Genomic DNA, 21,629 nt, shown 5'->3' with positions numbered 1-21,629 from the left:
AGAAAAATTTTTGCATTTGTTTTCCGATTTCGCAAAAATTTGAAACAGTGAGTTGCACTAAGACTCCCAACACCCGATTTAAATATTGTCGCTGTAATTTGGAACAATGTGTTATGCTATGGCCCCAATATCCGAGCCGAATATGGTCCAGATCGGATAATATTTAGATATATCTGCCATATAAACTGGTCGGCCGATTTAGGGTCTAAATCCCATAACTGCTGCATTTATTAACTGATTTCTTTAGAATTATGAACAGTGAGTTTTCAGTTGGTACCCGCATCCCAACTGAAAATAATCCAAATTGTATCATGTATTGATGTACCTGTCATATAGACCGTCCCGACCGACATGGGATAACTATGAGCACCACATCGGCTAGAGCTTTGAGCTCCGACTTGCGTGGTGTCCATCGTTATCACAGGAAGCTTAGCTTAGCCTGGCGTCTGAGGGGCCTCCACCCCCAAACTCGCCAGCAGGACATATTTACCGATTGGGACAATATAGATATCAAATGAAAGGTATTTAAATGTAGAGTAAAAAGCTGATATAAAAACACCCACCCCCAAAAACCCCTCAATAGGACATATTTACCGATTGGGATAATATGGGTATCAAAGTGTTTGGAAGTTGAGTACATATCTGCTATAAGAATTTGGCCCAAGGTGTCTACGGGGTCTCCTCAACCCCAAAAACCCCCAAAACGGGCATGAATGTCCAACGTCACAAAATGGGTATCAAATGAAAGATGACTAAGAATCTGGTATACACATTTGGGACAGAGTCTGGCACCGGTTTAGCCACTATATACCCTTCAATAAGTGTAGTTCGATCGGAATTATATGGGAATTAAAAGAAAGGTCTATTGAAGTAGGATAGGATAGAATAAGACAGCAATAAAAGGTCTTTGGCTGTAGAGTACTTTTTTGCCTTCAAATTGGGATAGACACAAAAGCACTTGCGGATCGTTAGAAATGTGGTATCCCAAGTGGTAGCTTTAAAATATGATCTTGAAAGTGAAAAACCAATACAAAAAAAATTATTAGTGGTGATCTGAACAAGACCGTAGCTGATCGCCACCTTCAAAATGCGTGACTGATGAGCCTCAAACAAAATCGTGATCTGGCACGATGCTAATATTATTTCACGATCCGCCACCCTAATTAAATCCCTTCAAAACGGCCATGTTTGGCTACTATGGCAAAAAGGGGCTCAAATAATGGGTATTTGATAGTAGTAAACGAATTTAATAATGACAATATGGGTCTCAAGTGAAAGGTATTTGAGACTAGAGCACGAATCTGATATATAAGGGGCCCCCTAACCCCAAAAAATACCCCCATAACGGACACGTTTACCGACCATAGCAATATAAGGCTCAAATGAAAGGTATTTGGGAGCCGAGCACCAATATGACAACTACATTGAGGGGGATGGTCTGAAAGGCTGTACCAGCACGCCTAAACAGGACTTATTTCCTGATCGTGCCAGTATAGGTCTTAGATAAAACATATAAAAAAATCTTGGGTACCCACCACCATGGATCTGAGCCGACATGGCCCATTTGCAATACCCAACGATCTACATCAATAAGAAAAAGCTATGCAAAATTTCAAACAGCTAGGTGTTAAAAACGTAATGACTAGATTAGTATACCCCCATCCTATGGTGGTAGGTATAATTACAAAGTGGAAGAAGGTGCAGCGGAGCGGGCCCTGTCCAGCTAGTACTATAATAAATTTATAAACAAGTAAGAGCGTGCTAAGTTCGGCCGGGCCGAATTTTATATACCCTCCACCATGGATCGCATTTGTCGAGTTCTTTGCGCGCTATCTGTTTTTAGGCAAACAAAGAATCATGAATAAGAACTGTTATAGTATTGGAACTATATCAAGTTATAGTCCGATTCGGACCATAAATGAATGCTGAACATTGTATAAGTCATTGTGTAATATTTCAGTTCATTTGGATAAGAATTGCGCCTTGTAGTGGCTCAAGAAGCAAAATCGGGAGATAGGTTTATATGGGAGCCGTATCAAGCTATAGATCGATTCCGACCATATTGCGCACGTATGTTGAGGGTCATGGGAGAAGCCGTTGTACAAAATGTGTGCTAAATCGGATGAGAATTGCTCTCTCTAGAGGCTCAAGAAGTCAAGGACCCAGATCGATTTATATGGCAGCTATATCAGGTTATGTACCGATTTGCGCCATACTCATCACAGTTTTTGGAAGTTGTATCAAAACACCTCATGAAAATTTTAGCCAAATCGGATGAGAATTGCGCCCTCTAGCGGCCCAAAAAATACAGATCCAAGATCGGCTTTCGACAGGCAGACGGACGGACATGGCTAGTTCGACTTAAAATGTCACGACGATCAAGAATATATGTACTTTAGGGGGTCTTAGACGCATATTTCGAGGTGTTACAAACAGAATGACGAAATTAGTATACCCCATCCTATGGGGTATACTAATAAATATATAATAAATATGTTGATGTGTATCCAAAGTTCGGCCCTGCCGAACTTAATACATTTTTACTTGTTTCTTACTTAACATGTAAGGATGGGCTAAAATCAGATACGGCCGACCTTTTGATACCATACACCACATTGGATATGTAGTCTTATTCGTCGAAATTAAAATTTGCTTAATTAGATATATAGAATTTCGAGCAAAATCTGTACATATTTTAGGAGTCATATAGGAAATCGTTGTGTAAAATGTTGATAAGCTCTATTGATAAATGTGTGTACAAAGCCGCCAAAGTGAAAATCGACGTTTATTTAGACGTTTGCACGTAAAATTAATAATCGTTTACAGTAGAGTAATTTAAAATATTTCAATGAATAAATTTTTTTCTCAAAAATTTGCTGCTCAAAAAAATTAGGATGTGAACAAATAGAATGGATAAACTCCTATCGCAACAACTTGGAGGAAATTGTAGAATGCAAACGTTGTATATACAGCATATAACAAGTTAAAAGGCATTAAGTTCGGCCGGGCCGAACTTTGCATACCCACCACCTCGGGTGTACAATCCGATGAAAATTGGATAACTTATCCACCCAAATTCGGCACGGGCATTGAGTGGTCTTATAGATTTTGTATTTCAAATTTCAACAAAATCGGGTAATAAATAATAAATAAAGCCTATTTTTACCATATTTGGTTCGGATGGCGGGAGGCCTAAAACTACTCACTGTTTCAAATTTCAGTGAAATTGGATAAAAAATAATGCTTTTATGGGCCTCAGACCCTTTATCGGGAGATCGTTTGATCCAAACCATATTTGGGGCGGATGTCGGGAGACCTAAAACTAACCACTGTTTCAAATTTCAACGAAATCGGGTAATAAATGGGGCTTTTATGGGGTTCAGACCCTTTATCGGGAGATCGGTCTAGTCCGATCTGCACCATATTTGGGTCAGATGTTGGTAGTCACTGTTTTAATTTTCGTCGAAATCGGTTAAAAAATAAAGCTTTTATGAGCTTCAGACCCTTTATCGGGAGATCGGTCTATATGGCATTTACATCTAAATATGGTCCGATCTGAACTATACTTAGGTCAGATGTCGGGAGGCTTAAAATAACCCACTGTTTCAAATTTCAGCAAAATTGAGCAATAAATAAAGCTTTTATGGGCTTCAGACCCTTTATCGGGAGATCGGTCTATATGACAGCTATATCTATATATAGTCCGGTCTGAACCATATTTGGGTCAGATGTCGGGAGGCCTAAGACTACCCACTGTTTCAAATTTCAGCAAAATCGGATGAAAAATTAAGTTTTTATGGGCATTAGCTATATCCAAATATGGTCCGATTTGGCCCGTTCAAGAACTTAACCAGCGTACATCAAAAAAACGTATCTGTGCCAAATTTCAGCTCAATATCTCAATTTTTGAAGCCTGTAAAGTGATTACGACAGACGGATGGACAGACAGACATCGTTAAATCGTCTTAGAATTTTACGACGATCCGAAATATATATACTTTGTAGGGTCGGAAATTACTATTTCGATGTGTAGCAAACGGATTGACTAAATGAATAAACCCCCTATCCTACGGTGGTGGGTATACAAATTGTTAACATTATCTTATTTTAAAAGTATATTACCCATAAAGACTCTATATTGTATTATATTATTATGTATATAGACTCTATATTATAGAGATATATTGGCTTGGAAAACGGCGCTGAGGACAAAAGGTAACAAATGTGGATCTAGATTTCGCGGTACTGTACCGTACGCAAAATGCTGAGTTTGGTATTTATTACTATTATTTTAAATATGTTTGTAAATTACTTTTTTTATAACACATTTTACAACCATGAGTTCGTCAATGAAGAGAGGTTCATGATGGAAACGACAATTCAATAAAAAATATATTTTTATAGTTTTAAGCAATCCATTGAAATAAAAAGTTGTTTTATTCATGTGAAAAATATCAATTATTTATTTTTATTAAAGCGGTAAAAGTTGCTTAAAAGAAACGGCAACTTTGAAATAAATCGTATATGGAGTTAATAACCACTTCAATTGGATTTTTAAGCTTATCATAAATCCAAATTGCAAAACTGTTAATCAATAACACAACGTAGTTATGGAAATTTTTTATGCGTCTTTATACCAATAATACAAATTGGTCGTATGATAACCCTTTCATTATTACATATAAATTTGGAAAAAGTGATGTATTTCTTAAAAATTATTCTCTTTTTCCTGTTTCATGGAAATTAATTACAACGTATTAGGTAAAAGGAGAATAGTTCAAAGTAAGGTTTTATTTACTTTAGGTAGTAGGAATGACTAGTTCCCATGAATACATTACCCAATGCTTACATACATTGTGTACCTATTTTTGAGGTTACACGTACTCAGAACGGTTTGTTTATTGTTTAAAACTTTCGACGTGGATTAACTCAACTACAGTACATCGATGAACTTAATTCAATTTTTGGCGATGAAGCTCCATCAACAACCAGTGTTTATCGATAGTATGGTGAATTCAACTGAAGCTCACTCCAAGACGAATTTCGTAAATGGTCGTCAAAATCAGTTGTTGTTCCAAAAACCATTGATGCTGTGCGTCAATTGATATTCCAAGATCGTCATGTGACCTGTCGTGAGATTGAGACAACCTTAGGCATTAGTGGGACCAGCATACATTCAATATTGCATGAACATTTGATCGTCAAAAAAATTTGTTCGCGTTGGATCCCACACAATGGTCGAAAGAAATGCTCCGAAAATACGAAACAACTGCATTTTTGAGCACTTAAAACATCGATTTGACGATTCATCCGCCGTATAGTCCTGACTTGGCACCGAATGACTTCTTTTTATTCCCGTACGTAAAAAATAAAATGACACCTGAAGAAGCGGTTGATGCGTTCAGAATGCATGTTTTGGAGATACCTCAATCAGAGTGGCAAAAGTGCTTCGACAATTGTTTCAAACCCATGCAAAAGTGTATAGATCTTAATGGGGATAATATTTCGAAAAACAATTAAGCTTTTTTCGATGATTAATATTTGATTTTGTGTTCTCTAATTCCGAAATTAAATAGAAAATTTATTATTTTATTTGCAATACATATATAATTGGTTTACATGTGCAATTTTCGCTTAATCAAAAAGATATTTTTAATAAATAATAATTATTTATTTTAAAGTTTAAGTTAAGTTAAGAATACAAATTTGACTGTTGAAAAACACTTGCACTTCACTTCTCATTCGCATTTATAAAACATTTATTTTCAAGATAAGTTATTATCCGTATCCTTTGACTCGTTTTTACCATTCTTCTAGGCTATTTGGCTATATATTTGCTGCAAAAACCCATGGTTACTTGTAGTTTTAATTTGCTGCCTAAAATGTCTAAAATAAAAAAAAAACAGTTAGTTGAAGTAACTATAAAATAATTTAAATAGGACTTACCTAAAGTGAACATTTATTCGCTGCTTAGGATATTTCTCTGCTGCGAAAGGCAATGGTTGTTTGTTTTATTTAGACGTTTGCACGTAAAATTAATAATCGTTTACAGTAGAGTAATTTAAAATATTTCAATGAATAAATTTTTTTCTCAAAAATTTGCTGCTCAAAAAAATTAGGATGTGAACAAATAGAATGGATAAACTCCTATCGCAACAACTTGGAGGAAATTGTAGAATGCAAACGTTGTATATACAGCATATAACAAGTTAAAAGGCATTAAGTTCGGCCGGGCCGAACTTTGCATACCCACCACCTCGGGTGTACAATCCGATGAAAATTGGATAACTTATCCACCCAAATTCGGCACGGGCATTGAGTGGTCTTATAGATTTTGTATTTCAAATTTCAACAAAATCGGGTAATAAATAATAAATAAAGCCTATTTTTACCATATTTGGTTCGGATGGCGGGAGGCCTAAAACTACTCACTGTTTCAAATTTCAGTGAAATTGGATAAAAAATAATGCTTTTATGGGCCTCAGACCCTTTATCGGGAGATCGTTTGATCCAAACCATATTTGGGGCGGATGTCGGGAGACCTAAAACTAACCACTGTTTCAAATTTCAACGAAATCGGGTAATAAATGGGGCTTTTATGGGGTTCAGACCCTTTATCGGGAGATCGGTCTAGTCCGATCTGCACCATATTTGGGTCAGATGTTGGTAGTCACTGTTTTAAATTTCGTCGAAATCGGTTAAAAAATAAAGCTTTTATGGGCTTCAGACCCTTTATCGGGAGATCGGTCTATATGGCATTTACATCTAAATATGGTCCGATCTGAACTATACTTAGGTCAGATGTCGGGAGGCTTAAAATAACCCACTGTTTCAAATTTCAGCAAAATTGAGCAATAAATAAAGCTTTTATGGGCTTCAGACCCTTTATCGGGAGATCGGTCTATATGACAGCTATATCTATATATAGTCCGGTCTGAACCATATTTGGGTCAGATGTCGGGAGGCCTAAGACTACCCACTGTTTCAAATTTCAGCAAAATCGGATGAAAAATGAAGTTTTTATGGGCATTAGCTATATCCAAATATGGTCCGATTTGGCCCGTTCAAGAACTTAACCAGCGTACATCAAAAAAACGTATCTGTGCCAAATTTCAGCTCAATATCTCAATTTTTGAAGCCTGTAAAGTGATTACGACAGACGGATGGACAGACAGACATCGTTAATCGTCTTAGAATTTTACGACGATCCGAAATATATATACTTTGTAGGGTCGGAAATTACTATTTCGATGTGTAGCAAACGGATTGACTAAATGAATAAACCCCCTATCCTACGGTGGTGGGTATACAAATTGTTAACATTATCTTATTTTAAAAGTATATTACCCATAAAGACTCTATATTGTATTATATTATTATGTATATAGACTCTATATTATAGAGATATATTGGCTTGGAAAACGGCGCTGAGGACAAAAGGTAACAAATGTGGATCTAGATTTCGCGGTACTGTACCGTACGCAAAATGCTGAGTTTGGTATTTATTACTATTATTTTAAATATGTTTGTAAATTACTTTTTTTATAACACATTTTACAACCATGAGTTCGTCAATGAAGAGAGGTTCATGATGGAAACGACAATTCAATAAAAAATATATTTTTATAGTTTTAAGCAATCCATTGAAATAAAAAGTTGTTTTATTCATGTGAAAAATATCAATTATTTATTTTTATTAAAGCGGTAAAAGTTGCTTAAAAGAAACGGCAACTTTGAAATAAATCGTATATGGAGTTAATAACCACTTCAATTGGATTTTTAAGCTTATCATAAATCCAAATTGCAAAACTGTTAATCAATAACACAACGTAGTTATGGAAATTTTTTATGCGTCTTTATACCAATAATACAAATTGGTCGTATGATAACCCTTTCATTATTACATATAAATTTGGAAAAAGTGATGTATTTCTTAAAAATTATTCTCTTTTTCCTGTTTCATGGAAATTAATTACAACGTATTAGGTAAAAGGAGAATAGTTCAAAGTAAGGTTTTATTTACTTTAGGTAGTAGGAATGACTAGTTCCCATGAATACATTACCCAATGCTTACATACATTGTGTACCTATTTTTGAGGTTACACGTACTCAGAACGGTTTGTTTATTGTTTAAAACTTTCGACGTGGATTAACTCAACTACAGTACATCGATGAACTTAATTCAATTTTTGGCGATGAAGCTCCATCAACAACCAGTGTTTATCGATAGTATGGTGAATTCAACTGAAGCTCACTCCAAGACGAATTTCGTAAATGGTCGTCAAAATCAGTTGTTGTTCCAAAAACCATTGATGCTGTGCGTCAATTGATATTCCAAGATCGTCATGTGACCTGTCGTGAGATTGAGACAACCTTAGGCATTAGTGGGACCAGCATACATTCAATATTGCATGAACATTTGATCGTCAAAAAAATTTGTTCGCGTTGGATCCCACACAATGGTCGAAAGAAATGCTCCGAAAATACGAAACAACTGCATTTTTGAGCACTTAAAACATCGATTTGACGATTCATCCGCCGTATAGTCCTGACTTGGCACCGAATGACTTCTTTTTATTCCCGTACGTAAAAAATAAAATGACACCTGAAGAAGCGGTTGATGCGTTCAGAATGCATGTTTTGGAGATACCTCAATCAGAGTGGCAAAAGTGCTTCGACAATTGTTTCAAACGCATGCAAAAGTGTATAGATCTTAATGGGGATAATATTTTGAAAAACAATTAAGCTTTTTTCGATGATTAATATTTGATTTTGTGTTCTCTAATTCCGAAATATTAAATTAAATAGAAAATTTATTATTTTATTTGCAATACATATATAATTGGTTTACATGTGCAATTTTCGCTTAATCAAAAAGATATTTTTAATAAATAATAATTATTTATTTTAAAGTTTAAGTTAAGTTAAGAATACAAATTTGACTGTTGAAAAACACTTGCACTTCACTTCTCATTCGCATTTATAAAACATTTATTTTCAAGATAAGTTATTATCCGTATCCTTTGACTCGTTTTTACCATTCTTCTAGGCTATTTGGCTATATATTTGCTGCAAAAACCCATGGTTACTTGTAGTTTTAATTTGCTGCCTAAAATGTCTAAAATAAAAAAAAAACAGTTAGTTGAAGTAACTATAAAATAATTTAAATAGGACTTACCTAAAGTGAACATTTATTCGCTGCTTAGGATATTTCTCTGCTGCGAAAGGCAATGGTTGTTTGTTTTATTTAGACGTTTGCACGTAAAATTAATAATCGTTTACAGTAGAGTAATTTAAAATATTTCAATGAATAAATTTTTTTCTCAAAAATTTGCTGCTCAAAAAAATTAGGATGTGAACAAATAGAATGGATAAACTCCTATCGCAACAACTTGGAGGAAATTGTAGAATGCAAACGTTGTATATACAGCATATAACAAGTTAAAAGGCATTAAGTTCGGCCGGGCCGAACTTTGCATACCCACCACCTCGGGTGTACAATCCGATGAAAATTGGATAACTTATCCACCCAAATTCGGCACGGGCATTGAGTGGTCTTATAGATTTTGTATTTCAAATTTCAACAAAATCGGGTAATAAATAATAAATAAAGCCTATTTTTACCATATTTGGTTCGGATGGCGGGAGGCCTAAAACTACTCACTGTTTCAAATTTCAGTGAAATTGGATAAAAAATAATGCTTTTATGGGCCTCAGACCCTTTATCGGGAGATCGTTTGATCCAAACCATATTTGGGGCGGATGTCGGGAGACCTAAAACTAACCACTGTTTCAAATTTCAACGAAATCGGGTAATAAATGGGGCTTTTATGGGGTTCAGACCCTTTATCGGGAGATCGGTCTAGTCCGATCTGCACCATATTTGGGTCAGATGTTGGTAGTCACTGTTTTAAATTTCGTCGAAATCGGTTAAAAAATAAAGCTTTTATGGGCTTCAGACCCTTTATCGGGAGATCGGTCTATATGGCATTTACATCTAAATATGGTCCGATCTGAACTATACTTAGGTCAGATGTCGGGAGGCTTAAAATAACCCACTGTTTCAAATTTCAGCAAAATTGAGCAATAAATAAAGCTTTTATGGGCTTCAGACCCTTTATCGGGAGATCGGTCTATATGACAGCTATATCTATATATAGTCCGGTCTGAACCATATTTGGGTCAGATGTCGGGAGGCCTAAGACTACCCACTGTTTCAAATTTCAGCAAAATCGGATGAAAAATGAAGTTTTTATGGGCATTAGCTATATCCAAATATGGTCCGATTTGGCCCGTTCAAGAACTTAACCAGCGTACATCAAAAAAACGTATCTGTGCCAAATTTCAGCTCAATATCTCAATTTTTGAAGCCTGTAAAGTGATTACGACAGACGGATGGACAGACAGACATCGTTAATCGTCTTAGAATTTTACGACGATCCGAAATATATATACTTTGTAGGGTCGGAAATTACTATTTCGATGTGTAGCAAACGGATTGACTAAATGAATAAACCCCCTATCCTACGGTGGTGGGTATACAAATTGTTAACATTATCTTATTTTAAAAGTATATTACCCATAAAGACTCTATATTGTATTATATTATTATGTATATAGACTCTATATTATAGAGATATATTGGCTTGGAAAACGGCGCTGAGGACAAAAGGTAACAAATGTGGATCTAGATTTCGCGGTACTGTACCGTACGCAAAATGCTGAGTTTGGTATTTATTACTATTATTTTAAATATGTTTGTAAATTACTTTTTTTATAACACATTTTACAACCATGAGTTCGTCAATGAAGAGAGGTTCATGATGGAAACGACAATTCAATAAAAAATATATTTTTATAGTTTTAAGCAATCCATTGAAATAAAAAGTTGTTTTATTCATGTGAAAAATATCAATTATTTATTTTTATTAAAGCGGTAAAAGTTGCTTAAAAGAAACGGCAACTTTGAAATAAATCGTATATGGAGTTAATAACCACTTCAATTGGATTTTTAAGCTTATCATAAATCCAAATTGCAAAACTGTTAATCAATAACACAACGTAGTTATGGAAATTTTTTATGCGTCTTTATACCAATAATACAAATTGGTCGTATGATAACCCTTTCATTATTACATATAAATTTGGAAAAAGTGATGTATTTCTTAAAAATTATTCTCTTTTTCCTGTTTCATGGAAATTAATTACAACGTATTAGGTATAAGGAGAAAGTAAGGTTTTATTTACTTTAGGTAGTAGGAATGACTAGTTCCCATGAATACATTACCCAATGCTTACATACATTGTGTACCTATTTTTGAGGTTACACGTACTCAGAACGGTTTGTTTATTGTTTAAAACTTTCGACGTGGATTAACTCAACTACAGTACATCGATGAACTTAATTCAATTTTTGGCGATGAAGCTCCATCAACAACCAGTGTTTATCGATAGTATGGTGAATTCAACTGAAGCTCACTCCAAGACGAATTTCGTAAATGGTCGTCAAAATCAGTTGTTGTTCCAAAAACCATTGATGCTGTGCGTCAATTGATATTCCAAGATCGTCATGTGACCTGTCGTGAGATTGAGACAACCTTAGGCATTAGTGGGACCAGCATACATTCAATATTGCATGAACATTTGATCGTCAAAAAAATTTGTTCGCGTTGGATCCCACACAATGGTCGAAAGAAATGCTCCGAAAATACGAAACAACAGCATTTTTGAGCACTTAAAACATCGATTTGACGATTCATCCGCCGTATAGTCCTGACTTGGCACCGAATGACTTCTTTTTATTCCCGTACGTAAAAAATAAAATGACACCTGAAGAAGCGGTTGATGCGTTCAGAATGCATGTTTTGGAGATACCTCAATCAGAGTGGCAAAAGTGCTTCGACAATTGTTTCAAACGCATGCAAAAGTGTATAGATCTTAATGGGGATAATATTTTGAAAAACAATTAAGCTTTTTTCGATGATTAATATTTGATTTTGTGTTCTCTAATTCCGAAATATTAAATTAAATAGAAAATTTATTATTTTATTTGCAATACATATATAATTGGTTTACATGTGCAATTTTCGCTTAATCAAAAAGATATTTTTAATAAATAATAATTATTTATTTTAAAGTTTAAGTTAAGTTAAGAATACAAATTTGACTGTTGAAAAACACTTGCACTTCACTTCTCATTCGCATTTATAAAACATTTATTTTCAAGATAAGTTATTATCCGTATCCTTTGACTCGTTTTTACCATTCTTCTAGGCTATTTGGCTATATATTTGCTGCAAAAACCCATGGTTACTTGTAGTTTTAATTTGCTGCCTAAAATGTCTAAAATAAAAAAAAACAGTTAGTTGAAGTAACTATAAAATAATTTAAATAGGACTTACCTAAAGTGAACATTTATTCGCTGCTTAGGATATTTCTCTGCTGCGAAAGGCAATGGTTGCTTGAGGTTTCAAAAATCTTAGCTGCAGTTTTGTTTTACCACGTAAAATATCTTAATTGAAAACAAAAAAATAACTGTTTGAAGCAACTATAATATTATAAAAAAATTAAATACATTTTACCTCATTTGCATTAGGTACACCAGAAATCTTAAAAAAATTGGATATTTTTTGATAAAAGGCGTTTTCAAAAATATATTTATACTCCAGTCCAATCTGTTAATTTGTGTGAAAATTAAATGCTATTCGCAAGTAAAATTTCTTTTCGAATTATTCACCTTTAAAAAAGCAAAGCAGGTTGCTACAACGATTTATTCATTTTGCTTTTATATCTTAAATTGTTTATATAGTCACAGTTTTCACAAAAGGGCCACTTGTTTTTTTTTTTTTTGTTTATATATAACATCTAGCCACATTTTTTTCTGTTGCTATCTTCCGAACCGCTTACCTTCAAAAAAAAAAAAAAGCAAACTGTCTGCCAAATAACGAAACAAGCAGTCACTGATCGACACGCCACTATACACGCTCACTTGTCCAACAACAAAAACACACAAAGAAAAAGTCTACCCTTTTCGTTACGTTACGTTGATTGTGTGGTCACAACAGCAGCGGATACTCGTACATTTGGGTGGATCTTAATTTTAAGGAAAAACCACGAATCGCAGCCGCTGCCGAAATATACCGACACATACAATGTCAAACAAAATATATCCACACATAAATCTTCGAAGAAGCACACATTTTTCAGCCATTTTTTTTGTTAAATTTGTTAAAAAATATTAATTAGGATTATTGGGATCATCATTTGCCACCGTTATGAAACTTAATCATACACAAATGAATGGTGTTTTTAATGTGTGAAACATATTCCTAAAAAACTGAATAAGTTTCGTTAATGAAAATTTATGGAAAATTTATGCAAAGGAGTACATGTTCTACATGTTGTTAATGAATATGTCTTATAAATGAATTTACATAAACTACTAACTAAAAAATTTTATATTGAACTTGTTCATACAACGTGGTGGACTTCATACTGATATTTGGTATGCCACAGATTACAATTTAGGATGTAATTTTCCCATCCGGGAGTATTTTTATACTCACCACCGAAGGATGGGGTATATTCATTTTGTCATCGTCGTAAAAATCTAAGACGATCTAGCCATGCCCGTCCGACTGCCTTTTGAAATCACGCTACAGTCTTCAAAAATAGATATAATGAGCTGAAACTTTGCACAGATTCTTTTCTTTGTCCATAGGCAGGTTAAGTTCGATTTTGCTGAAATTTGGGACAGTGAGTTGTGTTAGACCAGTCGACATCCTTCTTTAATTTGGCCTAGATCGTTCCATATTTGGATATAGCTGCCATATAAACCGATCCGCCGATTTAAGGTCTTGGGTCCATAAAAGGCTCATTCATTTGGGACAATGAGTTGTGTAAGGCCCTTCGACATCCTTCTTCTATTTGGCTCAGATCGGTACAGATTTGTATATAGCTGCCATATAGACCGATCACTCGATTTAAAGTCTTGCGATTTTGCTGAAATTTGACACAGTGACTTATGTTAGTCTTTTTGACATCCGTGTCGTATATGGTTCAAATCGGTCTATATTTGGATACAGCTACCAAAAAGGCCAATATTTGGTTCTACAAAATTGAACAATGACTTCTACTTAATAGACTACAGAATGTCCGTGGCGAATTTGATGTAAATCGAACCATATTTCGATATAGCTGCTTTGGGGGCAAAGCAATGCATTCTTCACCGGATTATGACGGAAAGTGGTTTACATGTATACCCGAGGTGGTGAGTATCCAAAGTTCGGCCCAGCCGAACTTTACGCCTTTTTACTTGTTAAGCGTGTTTTTTGCAGTGAAGACGGCTTAATATAATATGTTTTAATCAATAAGGAAACAAATAGTTTTTTAGTTAAGTATAAAATAGTCGCAGTTGGACCGGCATTAAAGAAAAATTGAAAGTTATTCGTAAACTATCTCGTAAAACACGTTCGATAAGGTATCAAAGGCGATTGGAATGAATCTAGGGCTTGACAAGGCTAGAAATATATATATATATGTATTTCAGATTAATTTCAAAATTCAAAACATTTGAAGTTGATATGACCTTATCCCTTGCGTTGAACAATTGGCTTAACATGGGTAATTTTTTTATTGAGCATCCACCCCATTAAGTGAAATTAGAGACACACGTCAATATCCAAATATAAATAACATAATAACAATATAATAATTCAAAATGGATTTTTTTCCTACATTGCCTTTTTTGATGAATTATCAGTATAACGTTTTAATTTAATCATTTTCTTATTTCTAGATCATTTTTGAAACATGCTTTGGAAGAATTCAAAATGTCTGCTGGTAACTTTTACATTAACGATAAATCAACTGGATCAGTTGTGGGTCAACAACCCTTCGGCGGCGGTCGTATGTCTGGTAAGTTTTCTGATTACATCGCCCTGAACTACATCGCATATAAATTTTACGCCTTTTCTTAGGAACAAACGACAAAGCTGGTGGGCCTCATTACGTCATGCGCTGGTGCACACCACAAGCAATTAAGGAGACCTTTGTACCCCTGCGTGATATTGGATATCCATACATGAAAGAGTAAATTAAAAAGCTTAAAAATGCTAGCTATTCCTCAACAAAATTAGAAATTTGAATTCGAATAAAAAGCTTACACTTGTATCTCAAGAGGAATCTCATTGCAACAATAATTTAATATAATTGAGAATGGAGCCGGATATACGTACATACCATTGCATATTTTATATATGTTTACATACACATGCATGTATATCCAATTTAATCAACTCGAATCTTTCTCGAATAATACGAAACAAAACCAACAAAAATATCCATGTTCAGTTTAAGTTTTAACATTAGTGTTGAAAAACCCAATAAAACCACAAAATGGAGTTTTAAAACTACAACTAAATATGTGTTTGTATTTATATGTATGTTTATGAAAGAAATATATAGCAACATTGAAAAATAAATTGAAAATGAAATCCATTTCATGGTAAAAATGTCAACACTCCAAAAAATTTCAACACCACAAAAAAAAAAAAAAAACAACGTAATTAGTCAGAATCTTCAATTCATCATGAATTAAAACTGAAGTATTTAATTTAAACCTTATTACATAAAAGAGAACACCTAAATGGTATGCTGATTCTAAGTGTTTGAATACTTGTAAATTTGAATATATTTATTTTATTCCATATGCCATCATATTTACATGTATTCCCCTCAAAGTTATCAAATCGATTTAGTTTGTTTATTGTTTGTTATGTTATAGAAGATTGTTTTATGCAATGTTTTGCAATCTTTCAATTATTTATTATTAGTTTTATATATATATATATATATATATATATATATATATATATATATATATATATATATATATATATATATACACGACAAAGTATATATATATATATATACACTCATAGAAATTTTTTAGTAAAAACAGCAAAAATGCTGCACAAAGTCTGCTGAAAATGGGACAGGAGTAATTTGTTGCTAAAACACTAAATATTTTCTGCTTTTTTCAAATTTTGAAAATTTAAAAAGCTTAAAAAAATTGTAAATATTTAAAAAAAATTTATATTCCATATACTTTTCAATATATGCTTTTAAATACAAAATTAACGACTAAAATTGTCAAACAAAATTTTGTTTACTAAATTGTAACAATTGCCTCAATTGTTGTTTCCAAAAAATTTTTAATGGATTTATTCAAAAGTTCAAAATCTTTCATTTTCTATCAGCAGACAGTTTTTGCTGCAATCAGTAGACTAATTTTTCTGGGTGTATATATATTTGTCGTTTAAAATGTGAAGAGCGCTAGATAGTTAGGAGAAGATGAAACGAGAAAACTAAACTGTACACGAGACATAGATTTTTGACAATACACTTGAATATTATGATACATACAACAGCATTGTTTTATTTTAAAGTTTGGAAATAAAGATTGAAATTTGGAAGAAAAACTCCGGTCTTTTTAAAAATATACTACAACTTGTTTTTCTCAATTATATGGCTATGTTTGCATCATGTATGCAATAATGAAAAAAAAAACTGAAAAAAAAGAGACCTGGCTCGAGTCTAAAGGACAAGGCCGAACCTATTCTTTCTTCGCATGCCTATAAATTGCCTAAGCCTTCCCCTTATGATGTTGGAATATAGAAGACGCATCGCTCTCAGGTTTATTGAGAGGCTTGGTGCGAATGATCCTAAGACTCTCACTAATAGCGAAAGAGATTCCCTAAATTGGGCTAGGGAATTCGCTGCACAGGCTACCCCAAAGACTACACGTCTAGATTCGGAAACTGCACCGCAGTCAACCAAAAGGCTGCCGTCACATGGAGAGCATCCCATGCTTAAAAGAACCAAGGCGAACAACAGTAAGATGGGTCCAAGAACCTTTGCTAATGTAGCTAGGGACTGTTTGGTGATGGCAGTTGTCGACAAGGGAGAAGAAAAGGGCTGCATACCTAAGAATAATTGGAGTGGGATAGTCAATGGACTGTCGTCAGTATACTCCGATGTCCTTGCCGAATTTCCAGGGTCTCCTGCAGTTTGTGACGATGCAGGCTGGTATCGATACAGATTGATTGCCTTCGGCGATCAACGCTCAATTGAAATGTATCGTTGTGCGCTAAAAAAAGATTGGTGAGATCTGGCCAGTTGCAGCACTACATTTAGTCAAGAAGGAAGATATTCCTTCTCGACCAATGGCTAATCCCAATCTTTCAACCACCGACTGGAAGATTAGTAGATTGGATGAGGCTGATGGTGACCGGAGACATGCAGTATTCGTACTTAACTCCAGCTGTCTCGCAGCCCTCAACAAGTCTGAATGGGTTGTATGCTACGGATTCAACGAGTTGAAACTGAAGGTCTATAGAAGCGTTGGGGTTGGGGAATCAGGAGACGAATCAGCAGTTGTTGCTGAACACTTCCCTGAAGAACTATCAACCACATCGCTAAAGTCTGGCGGATTGCAGGAGACTAAAAACCCCTCTACTACAATCGAGACAGGAGGGGATGGCATCGAAACGGGACCCGACAAGCCCTGTGTGGGTGGGTCACAAAGTTGGACTGGGCTCAAAGTGCGCGCCAGCGGGTAAGCACGGGACTCAGAAAGTACTTCGACAGCAGCAGCTAGTGAAGCATCTAAGGAGAAATTGTCCACACCGCAAGTGCCCAGAGTCCTGAGAAAGAGTGATTCCACAGCTTTCTCGTCTGCCCCTGGATGCGTACGGAAGCTCATTATGACAAGTTCTAACGAATCTTGTGAGGACGAACTCCTTGTGAAGTCTGAAGACGAGGCTAACACAACAGTGGTGGCAGTTCTGAATCCTGACCATGGTACGGTTTCTACAGATAAATCTAAACGGTCCTCCTGATGGCTGGGGGATTTGACGTTTTTCTTATCCAAGAACCTTGGGTGTGTGGAGAAATGGTGCGTGGACTAAGAATTTCGGGATTTAAACTTCTCAAAAGTACGGGGAATGGGAGACACAGAGCCTTTATTGTTACAAAGGGTAGTCTAAATGTTCTTCTTCTTCCGTCGCTATGTATTAAAGATTTAGTAGTAGCCAGCCTTGAAATAAACAAATCTCATTATTGGCAGGCTTCCCTTTATATGGCTCTCGATTCAGAGATGCCGCCTTCAAACCTTAAGTCGTTGGTTGAAGCTGCTTCTGTAGGGAAGAAAAGCCTCATTGTTGGAAGTGATGCTAATGCATATCACCAGATATGGGGAAGTTCGGATGTCAAGGAAAGTGGTGAGCTGCTTATCGAATATATTATAAGTTGCAATCTGGTGATTTGTAATAAAGGGGATAAACCGACCTTTATTATCAGGAACAATCAGGAGGTACTAAATATTACCTTTGTATCAAAAGATATAAGTGGAAGAATATGCGACTGGGAAGTGTTGGATGACCACAACTTCTCTGATCATCGTTATATTAGTTTTAGCCTTGTAGAAAATACTGAAGAAGTGGTCCCTCGGCTAAACAGAAGAAAGGCGGATTGGAATAAATTTCGTCACAAATTCTTCGCCACTGTCCCTTCTAGAAGAGGAAGTGGAAACAACGGAGGATATAGACATAGTCATATAGACATCGTCAAGCGGATCACGAAGGCCCTGAATGACTCGCTTGTGTCAGCATGCCTTAGTGCCAAGGCAAGGGGCAAACAGCGACTGCCATGGTGGACCCCAGAGCTGGTTGGTCTAAGGACGGACTGTAGAAAACTCTTCAACAGAGCAAAAGCCACAAAAGCACCACACGATTGGGACATCTACAAAGCCTAGCTAAGAAAATATAAGGGCGAGCTAAGAAGAATTCTACATCTCCGTGGAGGATACATCTGAGGCCTCTAGGCAAAGGAAGATTCTGTCTCGAGACCTATTACGGTGTGGTATATCCAGAAGTCAGAAAATGTATGGACAATGTCTAGTGAGGAAACACTAGAACTACTCGTTGATACACATTTCCCGGAAATTCTCCAACGTACAACGTGGCGCCAGAAGAGGATGTCACTGATATGCATTCGTCGAAGGCCATTAGTGAAATTGTGTCTGAGCCGAAAATCCTTTGAGCGATAAGAAGTTTCGACTCCTTTAAGTCGCCAGGCCCTGATGATGTATCATCGGTTGAATTACAAGCTGTGTCTGATAGACTGGTTGCCTGGCTTAGAGAGATATACTCTGCTTGTATCAGAATGTCATATATACCTGTGGGATGGAGGGACACGAAGGTCATTTTCATTCCGAAAGCAGGAAAACCCTACCACACGAAGGCGAAAGATTTTCGTCCTATTAGTCTGTCATCCTTTATGCTGAAGACTCTTGAGAGGTTGATAGAAACATATCTTAGGGCAAAGATCCCTGGAGATCGCCTGTCGGGGCAGCAGTATGCATATATTGTAGTAAAGGAAAATCTACTGAAACAGCACTTCACGAATATGCAATGGTACCATTTCTTGACATTAAAGGTGCTTTCAATAATGTAAAACCGACGTCAATCATGAAGGAGTTGGAGTTTCTAGGAAACAACTCTACCGTAAGAAGTTTATTAATAACTTACTCACTAAAAAATGCATTACGGCAGGCTTGGGATCTGTGGATCGAAAAAGATGGGTCAGTAGAGGAACACCTCAAGGCGGTGTACTGTCTCATCTGCTTTGGAATATAGTCATTAACAATATATTATAGTCTCTGTAGGAAAAAGACGTAAAAGTGGGAAAGTTTCCAAACACTCTAAGAGATATAATTCAGGAAGCTCTAGTTGCAACAGCAAAGTGGGTTACCGAAAGTGGTCTAGGTATAAATCCGAGCAAGACAGAAGTAGTTCTTTTCAGCAGAAGATACAGTGGAACCTGTCTCCTTGGGTGGAGAGAATGTTCCATTTACAGAAAGCACAAAATACCTGGGTGTTTTGTTGGACAGGAAATTGAACTTCAAATCCAACATTTTGGAAAGGGCAAGAAAGGCCACTCTTGCCCTATACGCCTGCAAGAGGGCCATTGGCGAAGGTTGGGGGTTTATACCGCTTGTCGTGCATTGGGTATATACTGCAGTTGTCAGACCTATAATGCTATATGATGTTGTAGTCTGGTAGACGGCACTTCAAAAATCCTCCTACTGCTCAATACTTAACCGGATCCAATGGATGGCTTCTTTGGGCATCACACCCGCACTGGGGATGACACCATCTGATGCACTGAATTTAATGCTTCATCTTATGCCTCTGGACATTGTGGCTACCCAAATTGCAGCGACCACTGCCGTGAGGTTAAAGGAGCTTTCTCATTGGTCATATGGCTGCTACGGACACTGTGTTATCCTTGATACAATAACCGATGTTCCAGGCAGTGTAATTCACACTGATTGGAACTACGATATCCCTGGTAACAGAAGTTACATAGACTTCTATACGGATGGTTCCAAACTAAACGATCTGGTGGGCTTTGGGACGTAATCTAAAGATCTAGAACAGTTCATATCGAAAAGGTTACCCGACCACTGCAGTATGTATCAAGCCGAGATCTTTGCAATTAAGGAAGTGGAGGAATGGCTAAGATATATTGTCATTACGACGATTGGGATAAATATCTTCTCAGAGAGCCAGACAGCCATTAAATCCCCGAAGAACGTATTTCTGAACACAAAAATCACCCTAGACTGTCTCAGATATCTCAACGAGATGGCTGAACGGATGAGCTTGCGAGACTAGGAACTACCCTACACATTCCAGGGACACTGGAATCTGCCCACAGGATGTCTATGTAAGCCCTACAAGAATCAAAGGCTCTCCCATCCACGCAGCCTTATTACGACTAAATACCCTCTTAAGTGGGATATGTCGCTCGAAAAAAACCATAACCACTCTATTTATTACATTTATCTTACAGTTTACATCAGTGGTATAATAGATGTCACTGAAATCCATTGCACTCACATCAATGGCACAATTATCAAAATTAAAAGCATTATAATCCCTAATATATTTCACGTTATGTTCCGAATTACCCTGAATTGCAAAAGCCATAAAGATAACCGCATGGTGCGAGTTTAATGCCGGAAATTGAAATTCATATAACCAAATTCCTATTAGATACCAGAATGTAATCCAATAGTGAAGTACTATCAGTGCATAAATTAAAATGAGTGGGAAGGCAGTTATGAACTATTTCCAGCGCCAATCTACCACAAGATTCTCTCATTAGAAACCCTTGTTCAAATAAATCAACATTAAAGTCTCCCATAACCACTGTATTCGCATACCTCCCAACAAGTTCCAATATAATATGTTCACTGTTCTGTATTGCCCCATGAGGTAAATATAAAACACGAATTAGTCCTTTCGCACCTTCTACTAAATCAATTTCGACAAATAGCCCTTCCACCAATCCTTCTTTCATAATATCAAAAACAATTCGCGATTCAAATTTCTTGTTCGCATACATACATACTCCTCCTCCCCTTCCTACAATTCTGTCATTTCTGAATAGTTTGTACCCATTTATACTAACCGCACTATCCAGAACACAGGTGTTAAGCCAAGATTCTGATAGACGAACAACATCAAAAATTCCATCACCCACTAGATCCCGTATCTCGTCTA

At 35.9% G+C, this 21,629-nt stretch overlaps 1 protein-coding gene across 3 annotated transcripts in view; it reads left to right on the top strand.

Moving 5' to 3' along the window:
* Positions 1-16,503, top strand: part of LOC106089903 (delta-1-pyrroline-5-carboxylate dehydrogenase, mitochondrial) — a 106,275-nt gene extending 89,772 nt beyond the window's left edge. For all 3 annotated transcript variants that reach the window (XM_059363288.1, XM_013255898.2, XM_013255897.2), the window contains exons 7-8: positions 14,798-14,916; positions 14,979-16,503. In XM_059363288.1, coding sequence (XP_059219271.1) covers positions 14,798-14,916; positions 14,979-15,094 — 235 coding nt within the window. In that variant the 3' untranslated portion in view covers positions 15,095-16,503. The remainder of the gene's footprint in view (positions 1-14,797; positions 14,917-14,978) is intronic.
* The last annotated feature ends 5,126 nt before the right edge of the window (positions 16,504-21,629 follow it).

The sequence above is a fragment of the Stomoxys calcitrans genome, chromosome 1 (genome assembly GCF_963082655.1).
Source record: "Stomoxys calcitrans chromosome 1, idStoCalc2.1, whole genome shotgun sequence".
NCBI classification, from domain to species: domain Eukaryota; kingdom Metazoa; phylum Arthropoda; class Insecta; order Diptera; family Muscidae; genus Stomoxys; species Stomoxys calcitrans.
Note: the sequence above shows the minus strand (reverse complement) of the source record. Positions and strands in the feature narration are given on the sequence as shown.